Source organism: Epinephelus fuscoguttatus, linkage group LG13, assembly GCF_011397635.1.
Source record: "Epinephelus fuscoguttatus linkage group LG13, E.fuscoguttatus.final_Chr_v1".
Classification (NCBI taxonomy): Eukaryota; Metazoa; Chordata; class Actinopteri; order Perciformes; family Serranidae; genus Epinephelus; species Epinephelus fuscoguttatus.
The window spans coordinates 11,756,450-11,778,856 of NC_064764.1; the positions used below are offsets into that span (position 1 = coordinate 11,756,450).

General features: G+C 40.0%; 1 protein-coding gene across 5 annotated transcripts in view; it reads right to left on the minus strand.

Moving 5' to 3' along the window:
• Nucleotides 1-2,770: 2,770 nt before the first annotated feature.
• The window catches only part of pth2ra (parathyroid hormone 2 receptor a), a 91,372-nt gene continuing 71,735 nt past the window's right edge, over nt 2,771-22,407 (minus strand). For all 5 annotated transcript variants that reach the window (XM_049594939.1, XM_049594940.1, XM_049594936.1 and 2 more), the window contains 4 exons: nt 17,559-17,653; nt 12,327-12,465; nt 8,534-8,575; nt 2,771-4,904 (listed from right to left, as the gene is read on the minus strand). In XM_049594939.1, the coding sequence (XP_049450896.1) occupies nt 4,518-4,904; nt 8,534-8,575; nt 12,327-12,465; nt 17,559-17,653 (663 nt within the window). In that variant the 3' untranslated portion in view covers nt 2,771-4,517. The remainder of the gene's footprint in view (nt 4,905-8,533; nt 8,576-12,326; nt 12,466-17,558; nt 17,654-22,407) is intronic.

Here is a 22,407-nt window from a genome sequence, read left to right on the forward strand (position 1 = left end):
CTTTTGATTTGTGAATAAAAAACAACAGTACTGTTTAGCTGTTCCTGCATACTGTCATGTACAGTAACTCCTTGTCAATACCAGTCATGTAGCTAAACCATACCTGGGATTTTTTGACAATGCTCAATGTGCCATGCACTGCTAATATAGTCAGAGGAAAAAGCATTAAAAATAGACTTCAGGTTGCAGGTACATGCATTAAGCGCAAGTGAACTGCTGAGTTCAAGTTATGTGGTTATGAACTTACATATCACGATTCAACACCTCTGACTAGGGCTGTATCAGTTCGAACCAAACCGTCAAGGTCCAGGGTTCACAGTCTGGTATACGCAGTCACACACTGAATAAACAGACTGATGCAGGTAATGCAGAACCAAACATCATAAGCATAAGTTCTGCTTATGAAGTTTAGCCATACACCTAATCTCTATAAAGAGATATCAGCACATAAATGCAGATAAATTAGAAAAAAGCTAATGAAAAGCTTAATTGGTATCAGATGATATTCGATGGGTTCAGAGATTGCATTTCGGCCAGACTGCGTTCCGCCTCTTTTGCTCTCCACATAGGCTTGTTACATGCAGACAATCAAAGTCAGCAGCACCCCCAAAGGGCAGTCGGCCCTTTGGGGAATTCATTTCATGTTTTGGTGTGATGCTAGGAGTCGCACAGACGAGGTCCCACTACTCTGAAACACACTGGAGTTGATGGCAGCACAGATGACGAAAAGGGTGAACGTGCATTAGGTGAAATCACTCGGGCATCCTACTTCCCCACAATCAAAGGAGTCTGTTGAACTGGAAACATCCAGTGAATCTTACATAAAAGATATGGTTTTCTGCATGGTCCATATCTTGACAGATACTTGGTCAGTAACAACCAGCTTGATTCAAATGAGGATCAGGAAGGCCCAGACAGTGAATTCCCTAGGGGTTCCAGCCCAAACAAGGAGACTGAGGAGTTCATTGCCAATTGAAAAACAACCATCTCTTTATCAGAGTTTTGAGTGCTCAATCTATCAATTTGTAGAGCCTCTTGTCAGTTCTGCAGAGGAGCTACCCCACTGAGATAAGACCTTTTTCGTTTTATTTCTCGGCAAGCTTCTGGAATATCTCTGCCAAGACATCAGTATTTGACATGGACTTTAATGGGATGTCGGAACGTCTGAGAGAGAGGACTTTGGGACGTGACAAACATCCACATCCCAACCTATAGAGAACTTTACCAACAGTTTGGATCTGCAAAGCAAAAAAATCTTTTTTTTTTTCCTAGATGAATACACTCTTAAAAAGGATGTGCCAGTTTGTGCCAACATGGAACCCGCATGGTCAAATGTATTTAATAATTATATTAAAAGTAATAATAATGTTTAGAACAGCATCCCTCCTCAATACAGTAGCCCCTATGTGAATGTTTTTAGTATGTTATGTAAGACTTTTTAAAAAATATTTTATTAAATTGCCTTTCATACTACAGGGTCTCTCTATTTACTTGGTGTTTTGGTGCACTGAAAAGTGATCGGATGTTGGTTTTTCTTTTTTCTGCCAATTCTGCTGACCTCAACGGCCAATAAATAAGACACATATACACACACAAACACACGCGCACACACACACACACACACGCACACGCCATACTGGTTATTTACAGTAGTAGGAGAGAGACAAAATCTGTTAACTGAATTAAAGCTAATATATGCCAAATTGAATTTAATTTTCCCAAAGAAGCAAATTTATTTGTTTTACTGTCAGAGTAAAAAACAACAACACACATTATTATGAAGGCTGCCAGACACTTGATGTTTGCTGTAATTATATCAAGTCTTCATTTATTTAAAAGACTATAAACAAAATCACACCATGGCAACAACTTCAAATGCAGGAAAAATATACTTGGAACTTAATCATTTAAGGTGTTTGATTTTCAATTTAAATTTGATTTTAAATATAGAAATATTACAGTTATCATTTGCAAAAGATAAAAAAAATGGTATGAGAATGCAGTATTCCCTTTTGTAAACACACCTCTGTAAATTGTAACAATCCAAAGTGCACTAAAATTGGTCCAAAATTCTTTGAGTGTGAATGATTTTTAGCAGCTGGGCTGTTTGTATGACTGCTGCATTCACGCAGAAGATTACACCGCGAGTTAATGAAGTGAACAAAACTCTGTCTGGTTACAACTGGTAACGTGTTTTGATCTTTTGAAAACTAGAAGTAAATAAAGGTGTCTGACATGTCTGGACCAAACCATTGCGAGGCAGATGATGGGCGAGGATGCTATCTTTTTAAAGTTATAAATGCATCATGTTGCGTATATAATTGGCACAAGTCCTTTCAGTTTTTAATATTATATAATTTAAAATTGTATAGTTTCCTAAAATGATATATTCGAGGGGACAATTCCCCGTTTTTCCAAAGAAGGGGGGTTCCAGACCTTCTGCTTCTGTTTCCTCCCACACTCCAGAGACATGCAATTGGCAACTGCAAAATTGGCCGTAGCATATGTGAACATCAATAAAACTTAATCTTCCAATAATTGTTACATCTTTAATGTCATTATTTGGATAAGAGGTAGGATTAACCACTACATGGTAACAAACACCCACCATGGTTTCTGCTCTCTATTCACATTGTGACATACACAAGCTGAACTTACTAGAGAACGCCCACTAGCGCACGCACACGCACACGCACACACACACACACACTAACAGAACCATCACATTAGGCATTTTACTATGCATAACAACGTTATTATGTACCGTATGACAACACTGACTACTAATTCCTTTACATTCCTCATTGGTTTTGTTGTTGTTGTTGTTGATGTTGTTGATGTCGTTTTGTTTTCAAATGAAATGTGGAAAAATACTTTGTCCAGCACATCCAATCAGCTGACAGCTGGAATATCAAAAAGCACTTCAACAGGTAGTTGTTGAAAACATTGAACTTTTATCAGCAGTTAACAGGGAAGCCGGGAGGGAGGAAACATGGAGGAAGAAGGGAAGGAGAGGACAAACAAATATCACACAGAAAAACAGCCTGATGTATTTAGCACACACACGGACAAGACTGAAAAGAATCCTTTAAAGTTGACTTCTTAAAAGCGTCTGCTGGAGCAGGAGAGGCACGTGTACAAGATCCATACACACCATCTAATGCACTGACAAATATGCATGCACAAAGCAGACACAAAACCTTTAACCAACCGTATGACCAAATGTAGCCCTTCACAGTCAGCACAAAGGTGATTCTTGAAAATACAAAAATTAGGATTTTAATACAGACATAATGTCACTTTCTCTTTCCTATAACAATGGTACGTGTTACTGCCTGTAACAATTGTTGTGGCCCTGCTTACAAGCAGTACTGTAAACATAGCAAGTGTATCCACAAGTCAGCAGTTCAAGGTAATATGAAACAGAAAAAAGATCTGCATACATTTCACTTAGTTCCACTGGCAGCTGTAGCTTGAAAGTTTCTCTTCACAAAGTGGGCTGACTGTACAAGCAAGCCTGTCACCATGACACTTAATTAGTCCAAGACAAGGATTCATCAGAACACGGCGTCCTCTTGCATGGGAGATACTGTCACCAGCTGGAATTAAAATTCAGCCAACAGGAGGGTTAGAAACTCCAGTAAATTACATTGTATATGTAGCTTTGGAATATGGGAAGGAAATTACAGTAATCTACTGTACATGTTCAGTGTTCAAATTATGTGAACCTTTGTTGGCAAGAACAAAGGTTCATCATGTATACACATTCCAAGTGTTTTCTTTTACAGCTAAGAAAATGGTAGTACCCATATTTAGAAAAAAACAAACAAATAAAAAAAAAATACCTTTTTTCTTACCGCCCGTTTCCCCGAGTTTAAACATACAGTGTGCTTTTTTTTTTTTTTTTTTTACCAACTATGGTTTAACACTTTCCTCAGTTGTGGTATTCAGCATCACAATAGCAGATTTGCACCTACTTCTCATAAAGTCAGACAGTCCAAGCAACAGCATAATTTCTATTCTTAACAACAGAAAGCACAATGGCATTGCCCTCCCTGAGAGGTTCTGAAGGTGATAAATGATGGTCTTAAGCTAGAAGGTCAATGCAGCAGCCAAGCTCATTCAAATGCATCATTTCAAATGTGTTTCATTCTTCCAGTGACCTTTTGGCACACTTACACTCCTACGATACATATCCTTAAACAAACAATCTCCATGAGTAATCAACAACATGTAACACCAAGGCTAAAAATGTTTACATGGTGAATGAAAAGTGTAGCTCTGGATTTGCTTTTAATACTGGCCGCTCAGGTTCACGGTCTGTGTCAAACCATCAGTTGGCCTTGATGTTTTTTATCTTTTGACCCTTGTATTTTATGTTCTTTTTTGTGAGGGGGCTCAAAACATTTTCCCATTTCTTGCATAACAGCCAGAAATTGTTTGCCATTGATACCCTCTTTAAAAGTGGTGGCACAGCTCACCTAAAAACTTTTTTTTTTTTTTTTTTTAGACGATGGCTACAGTGTTTCCTCCTCATCCTCAGCTGTTGCACTGGTGCTAAGTACAAGCAGATTTTCCTTCAGCGAGATATCGTCCACCTGCTTTGGGCCACTGTCCTCAGGTTCTTCAGGTATGGATGGGTCTGAGTTACTAATCACATATCCCGGGAGGGTGGCGTGCATGTTGACCATGGGGGGAGCTGTGCTCCGATAAACACGGCTTGAAACAAGCGTGGTGGAGCGGGTGGAAGGACCACCCCCTGCCAGGTGGGACTGGCTGCTTGTGCTGTTATTGTTGATGCCGACAACAACTGAGCCATAACGATAGCGGCCGCAGACCACTGGGCCCTCCCACTCAAAGGCCAGGTTCCAGCGTGTCCATGTTTTCTTTATCTCTGTCTGGACCTGTGAGGATGGGAAGAACAAAGGCTATAAATATAAAAAATCATCTTGCAAAATCAAAAATCATTTGTTTTAATTTCTTGCGTGTCAGTGTAGACTGACGTTACTTGCTATAGGAACTGTAATTCAGCCAATTCAAAATGTAAAAACTAGGGTTGGGTCGGTTCTCGGTAATACCATTTCGGTTCGGTACTCCGTCTTGGACAGCCTGTACTCGGGCGGGACGTACACAGAGCGGACTCCGCAGAGGTCCGCCCAGACTAAAAGCGGACATCCACAAGCCCTGTGCGTGCAAAGCTCAGATTTTACGACCGTGCGGACTCCGCTCTGGACACCAGTATCACACAAGAGACTGCTCGGCATTTATTTTTCACATTGTGGGGATTTTTAGGAAACTATAACGTGGAAGTGCGCTCGACTATGGAAGCCCGAATGACTGTGGACATTCCTCGCGGAGTCCACTCCGCTTACGGCCTATTTCCACCAGATGCGTGTTGGTTGCGTCTCCGCTCCGGCACGGCAGCGGAGCCGATAGGATTCAATTCTAGTCAATGTGTGTGTTTCCACCGGCTGCAGCTGTGCCGCGTTCCAGCTCCGTCACAGCTCCGGCAGTCCGGAGCCCTCCGCAACAAATACCCAGGTCTTCTATTTTTGCCGGATGCCAGAACACAACGCAGCAATTCAGCACAGAGCAGATCGTGTGGGGCAGGAAGTCGTGCACAGAAACAAAATAAAACATCCGGTTAATTTTCAAAATACACAGTGTTCACGCGGATCATATTTCCCTGCACTACACCTTGAAAACTACATAATGGGCAGACGCAGGCCCGAAGTCAACAGGTCAGAGGTTTTCAGACGTCATATCACCCTGTTAACACCATGGACGAGGAGATATTAATCATGGCAGTGCACCGAGATGTCTTCCGGCGGAGCTGCACCGCTCTGCACAGCAAACGCAGTCGGTGGGTATTGATGGATGGCAGAGCACGCAGCGGATAACCAGCGCTGCGGTTCCACAACGGACACGCATCCAGTGGAAATCCGGCGTTATAGTACGCCCGAGTCTGTGAGCACCTGTGTCTGCCTCTTCACCAAGCATACAGCAAGCAGGAGAGAGAGGGGTGGGGCGGGGACTAAGCTAAGGGGTGCGAGTGCACATGCGCCGAGGCCTCTACTGTAGCCTGGAATTTGTTTAACAGTGATGGGGGAGTCGATAATGGCGGACAGTTTAGTCTTGAAGAAATCAAAGAATGCGCCAATATGGCAACACTTGGGCTTTAAACCAGACGAAAGAGTCAACCCTTGTTTGCACTGACTGAGTAAGCTAAAACTGCAAATTTATTTGTAAGGAATAAAAAAACAATGTGTTAAAGAAGCAACAGACAGCATTTTTGCCTATATATATATCATTATGAAAATAATGTGGGTTGCACAGGGTAGTATACACAGTAAAATCAGACTATCAGCGTTTACATAGGTTACTTAGTGACTTTGCAATCTTTGCAATAAGCTTCTGCCACCGGGGACGAATTTTCGCGGAAAAAAATCTGCGTTACGGCAGGAAATGCGTCATGTATTGCCAAACTGGTCGGTCAGCCAATCAGGGACTGGAGCTGGTCCTTATGAGGAACTGGCCCGGGCTTGAGATAGTTGAGTCAGGAGCACAATGGCAGACGGACAAAGTTTGGAGGTAAGTGAAAAACGGCCTCCCAGAAGAAAAGGAGCTCCTCTGTCTGAGGAGGCAAAGAAGAGCAAAAAGGAGAGTGATAAAAGAAGAGGAAAAACAAGAGTAAACCTCAGCCAGGCGTTCAAGAGATGGAGGGAGCTCCATGACCAAATAGGCTTCAAAACCGATGTCCAGCTAGCTTTCTTTCTAATGGATCAGTAAGTAACACGGCTAAATGTTAGCTAGCCGAGAGAGGACTATACTGTACTGGCTGCTAGTTCATTCCTAGCTGGCCAGCATCGCAAATCGCCGCAACCAGGGACTGGTTAGCGAGTGTTGGTCGGCTGACATCCTCGTTGCCATTCTACGGCAGCCCTCAGACAGTGATTTCATTTTTTATTTTAAATGAGTCAATTGCACCCCCAAGTGGTGAAAATCCAGTATTACCGACTCGATGGGGTTTTTCACAAAAACTGGACCCTTTTTTTTTTTTTTTCCTCATACCAACCCAACCCTAGTAAAAACTGCTGTACTATGACAAAATGTCAATAAATCAGCAAGCAACTGCCTTCTGTTTGAACACAGATCAACATAAGCATCCCGCTGAAGACATGTTTTTGGCTACATGACTTATAATGTAGTAGTGTACACTCATCAGCCAAAACATGAAAACCACTGACGGGTGAAGTGAATAACTTTGATTATTTTGTTCCAGTGCATTGTTCTGCTGGGAAACATTTGGTTCTGGCATTCACGTGGATACCACTTGACATGTTCCACCCCCTCAAACACCAGTGCAGACCAAGTACCCCCTCTCATGGCAACAGTATTCCCCAGTGGCAGTGGCCCCCCAGCAGAAACTGCGGGCCCACTGGTTACTTGATCTGCAGTGGTGTTTGAGTTGGTGGAACATGTCAGGTGATATCCACATTAATGCCAGAGCCAAAGGTTTCCTAGCAGATCAAAGCATTAGAACAAAATTATCAAAGTTATTCACTTCACCTGTCAGTGGTTTAATGTTTTAGCTGATTGGTGTAAGTCCAACACTGACTTGCCTTCTAGCTCTGGTTTTGTCTCCTCCAGCTCTTTCAAAACAACAGCAAATTTTTGAAGAGGCTAAATGTTTGTATTCATATTCCGGATTTTCAGCACTTTCACCACTTAATGTAATGGCAGGTAGCAAACACTCTGAGCTTGTTCACTGGACACAGCTGTCGACTGTTCTCTATTCTAGTGTCAACTATACCCTGCATGTGTGGGTCGAATTACTAAAGCAGTGTATTTAGAGCAGGTTAAAGCTGTGCAGAGCCGCAGAGTAGGGTGCTAATTGTACGTGTTGGCTGAGACCCTTTCACATTACATGAGTCATTTGGTCCAGTGTTGATAATAAAATGATGCTTTATGGAGCTGAGATTCAACAGAATGTTGTTTTATGTGTTTTATTTTGAGTTGTTTTGAGTTGTTTGTTGTAGAACTTCCGAAAGGTCCTGGAGGGTGACAGGAATGTTGCACAGGATACAATGTGGTTTACAAAAGGCAAAAGAGAAAAGGCAGAAAGACCATAGGGAGCTTTGTGAAGATAAAACTGGCCAAAATGGCTATGCTGAATGCTAATTGGAAGTGCTGAGTACAAAATGTATGAGACAGTGAAGGGAGACAGAGGGAATCACTGATCTCATGACAGCCCTTTTCATCACATTTAATTTGAGAAGGCAAGACACAATTGAAGTAGCAAGTAAAAGGACAAGTAGCTAATGACACTTTTTTACTTGTTCAGTCAGACCCTCGAATACGTGTGTAATTACTGTAGTAATTTTCCCCTTTTTCAGAGGCTACAATTGATTTGTCACCAAACTGAAGTTTAATTCAAGTACTTTGTTAGTTTTCCATTTTTAATTTGCTAGTTTTGCTGTGGTTGTGCCACTTCTTTGTGATCAGTGCCATTTGAAAAAAGTGATCCACTCACCTCGCCGTTGCAGTAGCAGTAGATGATGGACACAAAGAAACCCTGAAAGGAAGAAATTGACACTCAAGCTGTGAGCTCAGATCTCAGTGGAAGGAAGTGAAAACAATCATGTGATGATTACAACAACTGATCAAATGTCATTCTTATCTGAATCCAATACCCACACTATCTATTATGAAGAGAGGGTGATAAGGATGTTCCAGATCAATGACTATCTCTTGGTCTCAAATGGTGCTTGTCTTGTAAAGAACAAGAAAGGAAGTGATGGTAATCTCCCTGGCTGTTTTTTGTTCTGACCTGCTTCACCTCATGTTCCTGCCTCTCACTATGACAAGAAGTTTAAGAAGAGACAAAGTGGTTTTGTGAAAATGATGGGTTATGGGAAGGTGTGTGCATACATGTGTGGAAATGTCTTTGGAAACTAAAGCACAGTATTAACTGACTTAAAATTTTGAACAGCAATATAATATGAAAAAGAATTTTTTTTTTTTTAAATTGTGTTAATTTGTCATCAGTGCAAGGGTAGGGGTTAGCCCATGGGTCAGCTAGTCTTTGGGAAAGATTTGCAGTAGCTAATGAACAGTGCAGAGAGGCCACACAGCCAGGGCAGTTTTCTAGCTGCTTTTTATATCTGTAAAACTCCTTTGACACAGGAGACTTCCATTACAGGAGCATAGCCATCAGAACAGAGTTTTGTGCCAGCAAATGACAGAGCAGACAACAAGCAGATGTATGATTTGCCCAGGGTGTGAGTGCCTTCAGTGAAGAGACAACTGGATGTCAAACATTGTTCAAACTGAAATATTAGAAATTTTGGCACATGCAATCTAGCTCATGTGTAAGGGAGTGCACATACATAGTCATGTGAATACATCTATTCTGTGCAGCACCCCTCAGTGGAGCTATGGTCCTGGGTACACACACACACACACACATATGTTTGATATGAGGCAGTTTTGTTGAAATTTTTTGCTTCCTTTTTTCAATTTTATGTTGTCACAATGCTATGGTTAATGTGCGGTTGGGGTTAGGCACAAAAACACCTGATTAGGGTGAGCAAAACATGTTTTGGCTTGGAATGCCAGGTTTGGTCACCACAAAGATGACTGGAAATGTCCCAATCTCTCCTTATGAAAAAACTTTCCTCCTGTTGACAACTCAACTCATGTACATGTAATCTGAACTACGTCATGCATACAAAACATACAAACTGAACCTTACCGATCCATGGTTTTCAGAAATGTACAGCACCATTATTTAATTCTGGCCACTGGGCTGTTTTTGTAAATATAGTATATCTAAGAAGGGAGCACTCTGATCTAACATTTATCAGAAATTGCCCCCAAGGAATAACTACTGTTTTTTTGTTTGTTTGTTTTAAGTCTCAGTCTGAGCACCTTTGTTGACATATGTGAGTAGGTCTGTTTATTATCATCTTTTCATGAAGGCACATGTGGCTCTCATCTCTAGGTGCTTTGCATGTGTTGGATGAAAGACATGAGATAAATAACGCAATACTGCAGACAGTAGAGCAGAGTCGGGCTTGTTCTTTTATCTGGTTAAATTTGGCTGTGATGGTGTGAGAAAAGAAGCATGTGATGCAACACAGTGACTTTGGATTTTCCTCACTGTTAACATCTTTGTCAATGTTGCCTTACTTGTGCTGTTTTTGCCATCAGTTCAATACTTATATAATATGTTATAGAGCCTGGGTTCCACCGTGTATTTGGCTCTTTCCTCTTTATTAAACAGTCCCTATTATATACAATTAAAATCTATTCTTCATCTTTTATTTTTAGACAGGTGCAAAGTCATTGTCATCGAGCACTTCTCATATTTTTGCAATTGTGTCCATTTGGCAATAACATGGCTTCAAACAAATCTGCTCATGCTGGGGTAAATGGAGTCATGCAGCTGCAATTTCAGCATTAAACTGGGCTTTTGTCATGTCCCTGGCCACCATATAAAAAGCAAACACTGACATTTTTTTCAAAAACTACAAAACAATTTCATGTCTGCTAAGTTTGACTCACTTGTTTCACTAAGATAAAACTTATTTAAACCAGCAGCCATTTAAAAACACATTAAAATAAAACTCATGTTATTTAAGTTCACTCCTGTGTGGGTGATTAATACCTGTAGTCATAAGATTTCAGTAAGAATTAGATGCACTCTATCTGCAGTCTAATTTAAGGAAATAGCAGCACATAATCATGTATGGGTCACACACTTTGGGTCATTGGATTTAGTCATCTCAATCAGTCTATAAAAAGATGCTTTTACACAGTGAACGTAGTCAGTATGAGTCATTCTTTCTTTCCATTTGTGAAGACACCTCTGTGAGCTCTGAAGTACATCATGTTTTGTCCATTAGCCATGAATAGTGACAGCTGGTGTATGGATTTCTCTTTCAGTAAATTTCATTTTAAGCTGTCTATGTGTGACCCATGACTTACCCACTACCTCATGTGACAGACCTCTGCTCAGTTTACTTCCCATGGTGGACGTTGCTAACATTGTAAGACAACCGAACGCCCTCAAAAGACACTTGAGTTGTGGCCTGAAACATGTTTTGTGAAGTCACAGTGACCTTTGATCACCAAATTACAATCACTTCATCCTTGAGTCCAGGTGGATGTTTGTGCCAAATTTGAGGAAATTCCCTTAAGACAATCCTAAGATATTGTGTTTACCAGAATGGGACGAACGAACAGATGGACTACTGATAAACATATCTCTGGCCACAGCTGTGGTGCAGAGGCATAAAAAATAATAATTATAAAAATTGTCCAGAAAAGTGTGAGCTAATGACAGTATGCATTTAATCTGCTGACGTGGTACTATGGAAGGAGCTCCACTGTGGTTGACAATAATTGCCTTTGCTACACGGGTCTTTCATTCCATTTTTCATTGTAATGGAAAAACACTTTTTTCATATAGCAAAAGAATACTGTGGACTTTGTACAATAAACCTTTCCTGTGGTCTAAGACAAATCTAAATGCCCATGTATGATAGACACGTTTGCTCTATAATGAATTTCACATGTAATGAGCAATTATTTAATGAGCATGTGTGACTATTCTTGGCTCCTGTGGTGTAATCTGATTTGCTTCATCCATTTTAATTTCCCCATGGAAGTGCTCTCTTCCTGATTCATTCATCATATTAAAATTAAAGCTATTTAAGGTCAAACATTAGGGAAGAAATATACACTTAACACTGTAAAACATGTTTTGTAGGCCAAGGTCAAAAATAAACTCTGATAAAGGTATGAACTGTATTTTAGTTAATATAAGGGAAAGGTTGTGCCTATGCGTAGTATGAAATTGCTCATTTAAACTTAGGCAGAGTTGAATTATGACACAGACTCAAACTCATTATCCAGATGCTTCACAGAATAATGAAGTGCAGTCTTGAATCTGACACTGACAGTCACCCAGTGTGAAATGGAAATGTTAAAGGTTGTAATGAGCCAGCTCTCAGTGGCAGGCACACACCACAGCCTTTATTACACAGACTGTATATTTTGTTGTTTAGTTTCAGTTTGAGTGACTATGCTGAATTTGAGACATTGACACCAAAGCGATTTAAATTATGCATGACTCAGCCACTTCAGTAGAAAGACAGAAAATCAATTAACTACCTGATTTATGAATGCGAGAATCAAACTTGGATTGGCTCATGCTTGTATGAGTGCTTGCTGCATAAGGGCAAATAGTGACCTTTCAGGGCAGATTTTTACATAACGCATTAGCAGCTGCAGTGTTGTGATAATTGAAAAGTGCTGATTACCTGAAAGGAGTTGAAGAACAGCTCACAGTACATGCGGATCTCCCAGCTCGGTCCCTCAAATGTAAGAGGCATCCCAACAAAGATGATGTAGTGGATGCCAAACACTAGCACTAGCACAAGGGTGGACTTTGCCAGTTTCCTGTGGAGAGACACACACACACACACATACTTGAATATGTGTACAGAGCAGAGCCCAGCTGCTTTGGACTTTTGAGGCTCATAGTAATTTCAGTATTTGATAACAATTTATTAACAATTGAATTAGGCAATTTATTGACATTCTTATTAGGGGTGGGAATCAGCAGAGGCCCCATGATATAATATTATTGGGATTTTAAAGGTGTTGCAGTATGCCAAGTATTGTGAAGGAGACTTTCTCAACATCTGTTTTATCTCATAAGATAAAGTTTTCAGTCTATTCATCTCACTTAAATTATTTTTGTTGCAGAAGAATGTATCTAGTTGACTGAAATAGCAACTGATATTATTATCTAGCAGGCTGCCAAAAGTTGGATTTGTATTTGTGATACTTGGCATCTGTGTATCGATATGATATTGTCACACAAAATATTGTGATACTATGATGTACAGTATTGATCTTTTTCCCCAACCCCTTATTTTTATACATAAAACAATTACAATACACAATGTATGTGGAGGATTTATCGCTGAAGATGACTGTAAATACATATTTAATATCAGTGGAAAATAAATGATGAATAAAAAGCAAGTAATGTCAGAAATACATAATGAACAGCAGAATTTAAAACATATCTCTGCAATGTACTGCACTGCACTCTTTGTGTATTTGCCTAAATAAATACCACTAGCACACACTTAGGTTTTACATGTATACGGTTGGAAAATTTGCAGTTTGATAAGGAACCGGTGTTTATTTGTCAGAGAACAACCTGCAGACATGACACAGCATAACTTCGCAAATGTATGAACTTGGCCAGCTTCATATGTGTAAATGCTGAACAAAATTGTGTGAAATTTGAGCTCCCATCTTTGCAAACAAATTAAGTTTCACATCAACATAAAAGCAAATATGTTTAGGGAGATAAATGATCAGCACATTTGTTTTGTGGTTACTGGGTTAATGACATCTAACATCCTAGATACTAAGTGATTTTTTATTTTCATTTCCAAGGTGACATCCTTTCCACAGATTGTAATGGGTACAGGAAAACAACTTGAGGGAACATTATTTTGAGAGAATTTACTCTGCTTCCTCAGCTCTGTAACTACTAGACTGCAACACTTGAATAGCAGGAACTTTTTCCCCCCAGCGTTTTGTTTAGGCTTACCTGTAATATAAATATATATAAAGTAAATCCGGGTCTCTATTTCCCAAAGCATGTAACAGCTTTTTGGTATTTTGCTGACTTGCTAACTCCAGTCAGCTAAATCAAGAAGTGACAGATGTTTGAATTTCTTTGGTAAACAACTTTTCCTCCAAGGACTTTTTCCAGCTACAGGCATATTTTTAGTTGAGGTGTCACCACTGTTTTAATTAGGTTTTGGTCATTATACATAATCTTATACATCATCATGTGCTGCTTTGGGTGCTTTAATTTAAAAAAAAAAAAAAAAAAAATTTCATTACTCTTCTGACAATCCAATCACTGCAGAATATAATACATTTTAATCCTGCATCCGTTAACACACTACAGGGGGTAATGGGTGTGTTACGTGTGCACAGTGATCCTTTCAAACAATGTCTGACGTAGATGAGCACACACACACAATGCTAAACTTTATCTCATCCTAGCTGACTGATTAAGATGCGACTGCACAAAACACGGCTTTCATGTTCAAACAAATCTCAGAGTCAGTGCCACACAGCCATCACACAAGCATAGCTAAAGCTCAGGCGGACCTCCTGAGAAAAGAATGCAGGGTTCTTCATTTCCTCCTTTTCATCGATGGAGACCGTCTGGATTGTATCTAGCGGCAGCTCGGGGCATGCAATCAACCTGACAGAAGTGAAAATTCTGATTGGAAAACAGTTTTCTGCAGTTGGTGTGCAGAAAGAATTGAGATATTGACACTCCCATGAGGACTTCAGCTTCTTGTCATGTCTTCTTGTGTTGTTGGTGTATTTATTGGCATGATGATCCATCCTGAAAGGAAATGCTACATCTATTCAAACACAGCTGGGAGTCCTGTGAGGAGTCATGGAAGATTTTAACAACAACTCCAGGCAACACAATTTATTACAAGAGGGAGACCATGCTCTTATTTGTTTTGAAACCATATCTGTATGATACACTGTAAACTACCTGAAAGTAAAGCATATGTATTCATTCACCACATCTGTTTCCAGTCACTGAGCAGGGTTGCAGCAGTTCCCCTCTGCATGGGAGAGGTAACTGGTCTGTCTCCTGCTACCTCCACAAGTGACAGCAATTCTCTGCAGCAGCTCTGAACCATCACATGCATGTGAATTTCAGTTTACTATGAGCATAATGAATGTCAGTTAATTCCAATCAAAGCATTATTTCAGCCAGGCCACAATGCTAAGTATCTGCATACATTTCAATATTGCCAAATGAAACCAAATCATAATACTTTATAGGATACATATTGATGATAATTCTTCATTTACAGGGCTATAAGATAAGTGATTGCCCCAGCAGATGAGGTCAAACAATAATCTATTTCCCTGACCCCTTCTCTTAGCAGTTTAACTGCTGAAAAGTGAAAATAAAGAATAAACAAGGTTCAGCCCAGGTAAAATAGAGGTAACGTAATGCAATCCAAGAAGCAATTTGCAGTCAGTTTCGAAATTTTTTTCAGCAATTACATTTTTTAAATTGCTTCCACAGCATCCATGGTAAACAGGTTGAAGGCATCTGACTATTATTATTCATCAAAACGTACTGGGTTTGGCTTTTTGTAATCATCCAATTAAGTGGTATATCCATGCTCTGTGACTGAAAAACCATACCACTATATCTTTGCAAAGGAAACATGTAATGGCATTTTTCAACACTATCAGCTATAATATGTTAAGTAGTAATAAACTGTAGTTTAATTCTAGCAAGATACTGGAGATATCATGTTGTTAGTGGGTAAGTTTATTCAACATTGAAAATGCAAGTTCTATTTACTTTTACAAGTTCTCAAAACAGTTTTGCTGACTGCAAACATACCTCATCTGCTTCCTATTTGGGCACCATAACATTTCTCATATTTTTCTGTCTATATGCTGTATTTGGCTTACATTCATCTTTCAGCATGGCCTCCAGTTTACTGCACCCGATCACTGTCATCTTTTCTGACAAAGCATACGCTCATCTATTCGACACAAAGCAACCTCGCTTGCAGCATTCAATATAATGCTCTTCTTAGAAAACACACTGTAATTAGAATGTTTTTATCTCACGCATTGAGGCCAGCACCAGCAGGCGAGAATAACAGTGATAATTGCAGATGTTAAAATGCTGGAACACATTATGTTTCTGTGTGTGTGTGTGTGTGTGTGTGTGTGTGTGTGTGTGTGTGTGTGTGTGTGTGTGTTAATATGTATTACGTTGTGGGGACATTCATTTACACAGTACATTGTGGGGACTTGCCGACTTTTTCATTACATGGCAGGATTAAATCTTGGTTTAAGGTATAAGGTTTAGCCATGTAATGATAAAGGTTAGGGAATGGTCCATTTGTGTATACACATTTGCTTTGTATGTAACATTTTTAATAAAATAGGAATGGTGGTCAGGAATTCAATCTGCTGGACATTATCGTATCTAATATAATGTGAAATAGGGATAACATACAAAAAGTAAATGTAATGTGTGTTAAAAGCATGAATCGAAGGCTAAGACTTTGATTGTTGATCTTACGGTTTAACTACTTGCATCCCCATTATATAAAAGTTGTGGCTGACAATGGCAGTTCTTGGTCTATGCTGACTTAAATTTTATTCTTTCCCCTCCTTTGGTAAATAAGAACATTATGCATACAACTGTGGTTGGGCATTTTTTCTGAGCTCCGACAGTTGAAAAATGTTAAACTTTGGGTAAAAATGCTGCGCTTGTCATTGTCACTTCAGGTGTTTAATAACAGTGGAAGAGAGACAAACTGTCACATCTTACATGTACAAGTGCTGAACAACAATTGTTAATATACTATTATTTATATATATATATATATATATATATATAATATGCTTCCTTTCATGAACCCACACAGACCTGCGGGTCCAATTTCCCTCCCTACTTGCTTTAGCCTTCCCCTCATCCAAAGCAAGCTCTACCTTGTGCTGGCATGCTTACTTTCTGTGGATATTCTGTATCATAGCAACCAGACACGACCATTTCAGTTGAAAGAATGCTGCGCCTCAAAAGCGCTTTCAAACGCTCCCAGCTGGGCATTTCCTGAGGAGCACATGCTGTTTTCAGCTGGAAAAAATAATTGTTGGACACGGGCCTTTCTCAACAATTTAAACCTCGATTCTGACACCTACTCTAAACATCATAATCACTTAACATTGTGTTTACTGAAAACACAATTTTGCTGCATACAATCAGTGTTGCCAAGTAGTTAACTACATGTAGTTTAATTACTAGTTCAACTACAATTTGAAGTAGTTGGGTGGCAGTTAAATTACATTTAAATCTCAGTAGCTTTTTCAGTAAATACTTTCAGTCATATAGTTTTTGTAGTTAATTACATATTCATAGTATTCTCATGATGTTTTGTGCTTCATAATATGGCACCATGCTACAGCTCATTGACCACAGTTGTCATTTGATTACAATCATCTGCTATTTGACCAAAATCTGGTTTATAACCAAGATAACTGCAATCATATTATGAATTTCTCTAGAAGCTGGGCATTTTTCCGATTCCACCCCAACAGCTGCTCATTATTATCTCCTTAAAACACATCCTCAGGCTGCCTAGATGAGGATTGGCCTGCATTAGTCCCTACATCAAACACACCTACAATTTACTCAGTGTCAGTTCAGATCATTGTGATCATTTCCTGTGATGTAGTTTGGATGTTGCTGAACTTTTTGAAAATAGTTGTACTTTGACAAGCTGAATTTGTTTGAAAGTAGTTAAGATATGCATATAGTTTAACTGCTTTCATTGTTAAGTAGCTTAAATTACAGTTTTAATGTAGTTTTCCCAACACTGTAGACAATTTACATTAAACTCAAACCCTGGACATAAAGTGGTCTGCTGGTTTTATAGACGCCAGTCAGTTGAGTAACAAACCTGTACTGTTTCCTGGTGTCGTATCTCCCTGCGTTTGTCTCTCGAATTTTCGTGGCCAACACTCTTACAATGTTCACAAACAAGATGAAGTTGAGCTGAAACAGAAAAACAGAGGTGCAAAGCTCTTAATGTATGCAGCATATGTAAGTGTTCTTAGCTCCTGTTACTATAATTAATATATTTTGAAAATAAGAAACCAATTTTAATTGGCACTGACTGGCTTTTCCCCTTGGGTTAATTACATAACATCTACGTTTTACAAGTGGAGCCAAACATGTAGTTATTCATTTTGTATTCACAAAAGACATATTATTATTGCAAATTTAACAAATTCAGTCAAAGAAAACATACTTTTAAAGCTCAAATCTATAGATTTCCACATTGTTGACTCGTAAATGACAAAAGGTCCCATCTAGTTTGAGCTTCACCAATCATCACCTCATTGTTAGTATCAGTTTTAGTATAGCAGAGTGAAATATCACTAATCTGGTGACACAAAGCCTAATTTGGCAACTAACAAGCCTATCAAATATTTCTCTCCAAAAAAACATGGAATGTTAAATGAGTTTCGGTATCACACCTTGGTCAGTTATTAGAAGCCCAAGTCATATTCTAGCAGGACACAGAAATAATAACTTTCCTGATGTTAAGAGTTCTTGAAATATTTTGAAACATTAGAAATAATTAGAAGTAAGTCACTGCATTAGTTTAATAAGAACTGTCGAATTAAATCTCCAACGTAGCATGTGGTCTTATGTCTGCAGGGCGACACTTGCTGTATCTTCAGGAGAATGCGATACAACCAACAGTGTATTAGTTCTCATTAAGCAATGCTGTCACACTGTAATCTGCAGGAGTGTTTTCAAATCACAGCTTGGTAGAAACTTAACTCAATCAGCAGACAGAAACTGGCGACTCAGGGCAGAGCATGTCTTTCATCAACTGTGTAATTTTTCAGTAGTTTGGTCATGAATTCATTCTGTTGTCCTCACAGCAAGACACCGCATAAACAAACACACTATGTTCTTTTTTCTTAATGTGTCCATTTATGACAGGCTCCAATGCTAAAAAGAATCCCCAGCCCATAGAGTACTTGTGCAGAGCATTGCAGGTAAAGGACAAAGAGAAAGACTGTTGCTAATCCTTATTGATTTTCATGATTTGTGCTGGGATCAAATAGACTACTCATACCACAAAGCTCATTTGATTTTGAATTAAAAGAAGATAGAGACAACAAGAGAGGACATTTAATATTAACAAATTAAATATTTTATTCAAATAACCGATGATGTACAAGGCACTTCGGTATACATACTATCATACACTTGGCATGACTAAATCTCTACATTTATAGTATCTACTTTCAAATTCCTATAGTGTATGTATATGCATCTTGAATTAGGGGGAAATTATCTTCTCATTTTAAGTACCATGTCTGCATAATGTGTGTCATGAACAGAGAGGAAAATCAGAGACAGTCTTTAATGCTTTTTCCCTCCCTGCTCCTCACAGTTTCATCCTTAAAGTATCTCTTCTCTTTCACTTTTAGAATAACCCAGAGATCATTAAAAACTTGCTTGTTAAACCGACCCTGAGGTTATTTTCTGTCTCAGGGTTAATTGTGACATTTTTTTGCTTCAGTTTCCTGTCACTTAAAGTCACAGTTGCTTAATATTATTAGAAGAATATTTTTTACACACTATTGTCATGGACACACATGACCAGTGGCTGGTGGCTATAAGAAAAGGTAGAAGTGGTCCCCCCACCATAACAACTAGTCAAATGACAACAGGAGAAAGTGTCTGTTCTACTCTCATTCTATTTGTATGGCTTTAGCAGATATTAAAATAACATATATCCATGTGTCAAGAAAATCCTTCATTCCAGCTATAATACAGTGACAGAATATATTTATATGTATGTACATAAAAGAGGAAACCTGGTGATCTGAGTTTTAGTCTGTCTGACAGCCACACTTTATTTGTATTGTGCCAGTGCATGAAAAAGGCCTGGCATGCATAATAACAGAATAACATCAGAAAGATTCTTTAGTCATTCAGGTGAGGAATATTTAGTCAAAGACAAATGACGTTTTAGTTTTGAAGATGCTTAACCAGTCCTTCATGAGGCGACAGTGTGAGGTCAGACAAAAAACAATTAGGTCAACAAGCAGGAAGTAGTTTGTGACTAAACACCATGAGTCATCGCAATACACGAAAACTGACTGCCAAGTAACTGAGAGGACAAAACATGACTCAACAACTTACAATTATTCTGAATATTATTATCACAGCAGGCATCTTTGGCACCTTCATCTTAAAGCCGCTACAAGGAACTTTTAACTGGATATGCAAAAGTCTCTCGTTTCTGCTGATGTTTGTGCGTGACCTACAACAGCAAATGAGACCATCGGTGTGAAGATAAGCTATTTCTATATAGTGTATATCCATACCTTTAGGAAACCTTCTCCGGGTCCGCCCCAGGTCGCTTCCAGGACGAAACGATTTACGGCACTCAGACGGCACACTGCATCTTACCTAGCTGCTTACATTTAGTGACTAAATAGTCGCTATTCCTCCTCCTCGACCCGACGTCCATGGGGAGCCGGCATTAGTTGCCAGGGAGCCATACACAGAGGCCGTGGGTTGCGCAGATTCACCCCGCACTAGCGGGGACGAGGACTGGAACACCTCATCCGGGCCGACGACAGGTACCAGCCAGGCATCGACAGGGTCGAGCGAGTGCCAAGAAATAAAGAGGCGAGGCACCGCTCCATACTCAGTCCAAGAAGCCGTGGAAGTGCTCGCCAAACAGGCTTTCATCCTTACCAGCCGACCGCTGCGTTTACCCCGGCAGCAGTGGCGCTTACGCCGGAGAGGTGGAGCTGGGGTGCGGCAGAGGTGAGCTGGGATCCCTGATAGGAGCGGGCGCAAAGTTTTCCTGTCTTGTTGTTTCATTCATCCCCAAAACAAACACATGCACGAGCCAGGTAAGCGTCTTTACGACAATACGCGCTAGAGCTCATGGGAAATGTAGGCTTCATTTCGGCAAAACACTACCGCTTTTGTCCACAGGGTCACCAAAATCAACTCAAAATGAAAGTTCCTTGTAGGGGCTTTAACTAGGCTACCACCTGCTGCAACAAAATGCTGTACAAAGCTATAAACTCATAATTATTCCTAAAGTATGATGAGAATAACAGTAACAGTAACTACCTCGCAACAATCAGAATGAGGTGGCAGGCTGTTAATTGTGGCTCTATGCAATCATAATAGTGCTTTAAGTTGATGAGCTTACTTTTGTCAGCAAACATAACATGAATACTGGGACTGAAAGTTAAATGACATAATGTTAGAAGGCGAATAATGTTCAGGTGATAGAAAAGAATAAAATTATGGATATTTTTGATTGTAATGGTGAATCAGAATTTTAAAACAAATCATGTTTATATTAATCTTCTTTTTTAATGCAATTTTGATACTTTCCCAGTCTGCAAACAGCATATTGTTAATGTGGTAGAGTGTGTTACGAGTAAACTGAGACAACCTTTCAAGTCATTCTAGAAGGGGAACTGAGTTACCTTTTTTTTATGTGTCCCTCATAAATTTAGCTGGCTAGCTGGATATTTTGACATGGACTTATTTATTGTGATTAACATTTTTCATACATTGCCTCGAAACAAAAACCAAGGAAGATGGAGGATACCAGTCCAAGCAGCCAGGACATTTGCAATGTTTACAAAGCGAGATATGCTGGTGACAATTATCCCAATGATCCCAAACATGTGTCAAGGAGAATCGTCTCATTGAAGACAGGGACGCATTCACTTGTACTGGCTGTACTGATGTGCAGACAAAACTAACATACAAAAAGCAAAAATCAAATTTACCCTGTCTGCATTAATTGAAAAAAGAGATGTTCATGAATTAAACCCATTACAAGATATTGTGAGTGGTTCAGGAAGGGAGGGAGGGGAACCTGCACCCCTTCTTTAAAAAAAAGAGAGGGCAATCCACTGGTTTCCCACATAGAACCATGGCCTCAGACTTGGAGGTGCTGACTCTTATCCCAGCTGCTTCACACTTGGCTGCAAACCGCCCCAGTGCATGCTGGAGGTCATGGTGTAATGAAGCCAACAGAACCACATCATCTGCAAAAAGCAGAGATGCAATTCTGAGGTCATGAAACCGGACCCCTTCCTGCCCTCGGCTGCGCCTTGAGATCGTGTCCATGAAAATCACAAACAGGATTGGTGACAAGGGACCACCCTGGTGGAGGCCAAGACCCACCGAGAACGTGTTTGACTTTACACCAAGTATGCTAACACAGCTCTCACTTTGGTCATACATGGACCAGAAGGCTCGTAGCAGCGAGCCTGGCACCCCGTTATCCTGCAGTACCCCCCACAAGACCCCCCGAGGGACGCTGTCATAAGCCTTCTCCAAGTAGACTGGATGGGCAAACACCCACGACCCCTCCAGCAGCCTTGCAAGGGTCAAGAGCTGGTCCACTGTTACACGTCCAGGTTGGAATGTGCATTGCTCCTCATTAATCTGAGGTTTGACAATCGGTCGGAGCCTCCTTTCCAGCACACTGGAGTAAACTTTACCCGGGAGGCTGAGCAGTGTGACAACCCGATAGTTAAAAGCACAACCTCAGGTCCCCTTTTTTGAAGATGGCAACCACCACCCCGCTCTGCCACTCTGCAGGCACCGTACCCGACCTCCACACGACACTGAAAAGGCATGTCAAGCAAGACAGCCCAATAGTGTCCAGAGCCTTCAACATCTCAGGGCAAATCTCATCCACACCTTGCCACTGGGGAGCTTTTTAACTACCACAGCAACCT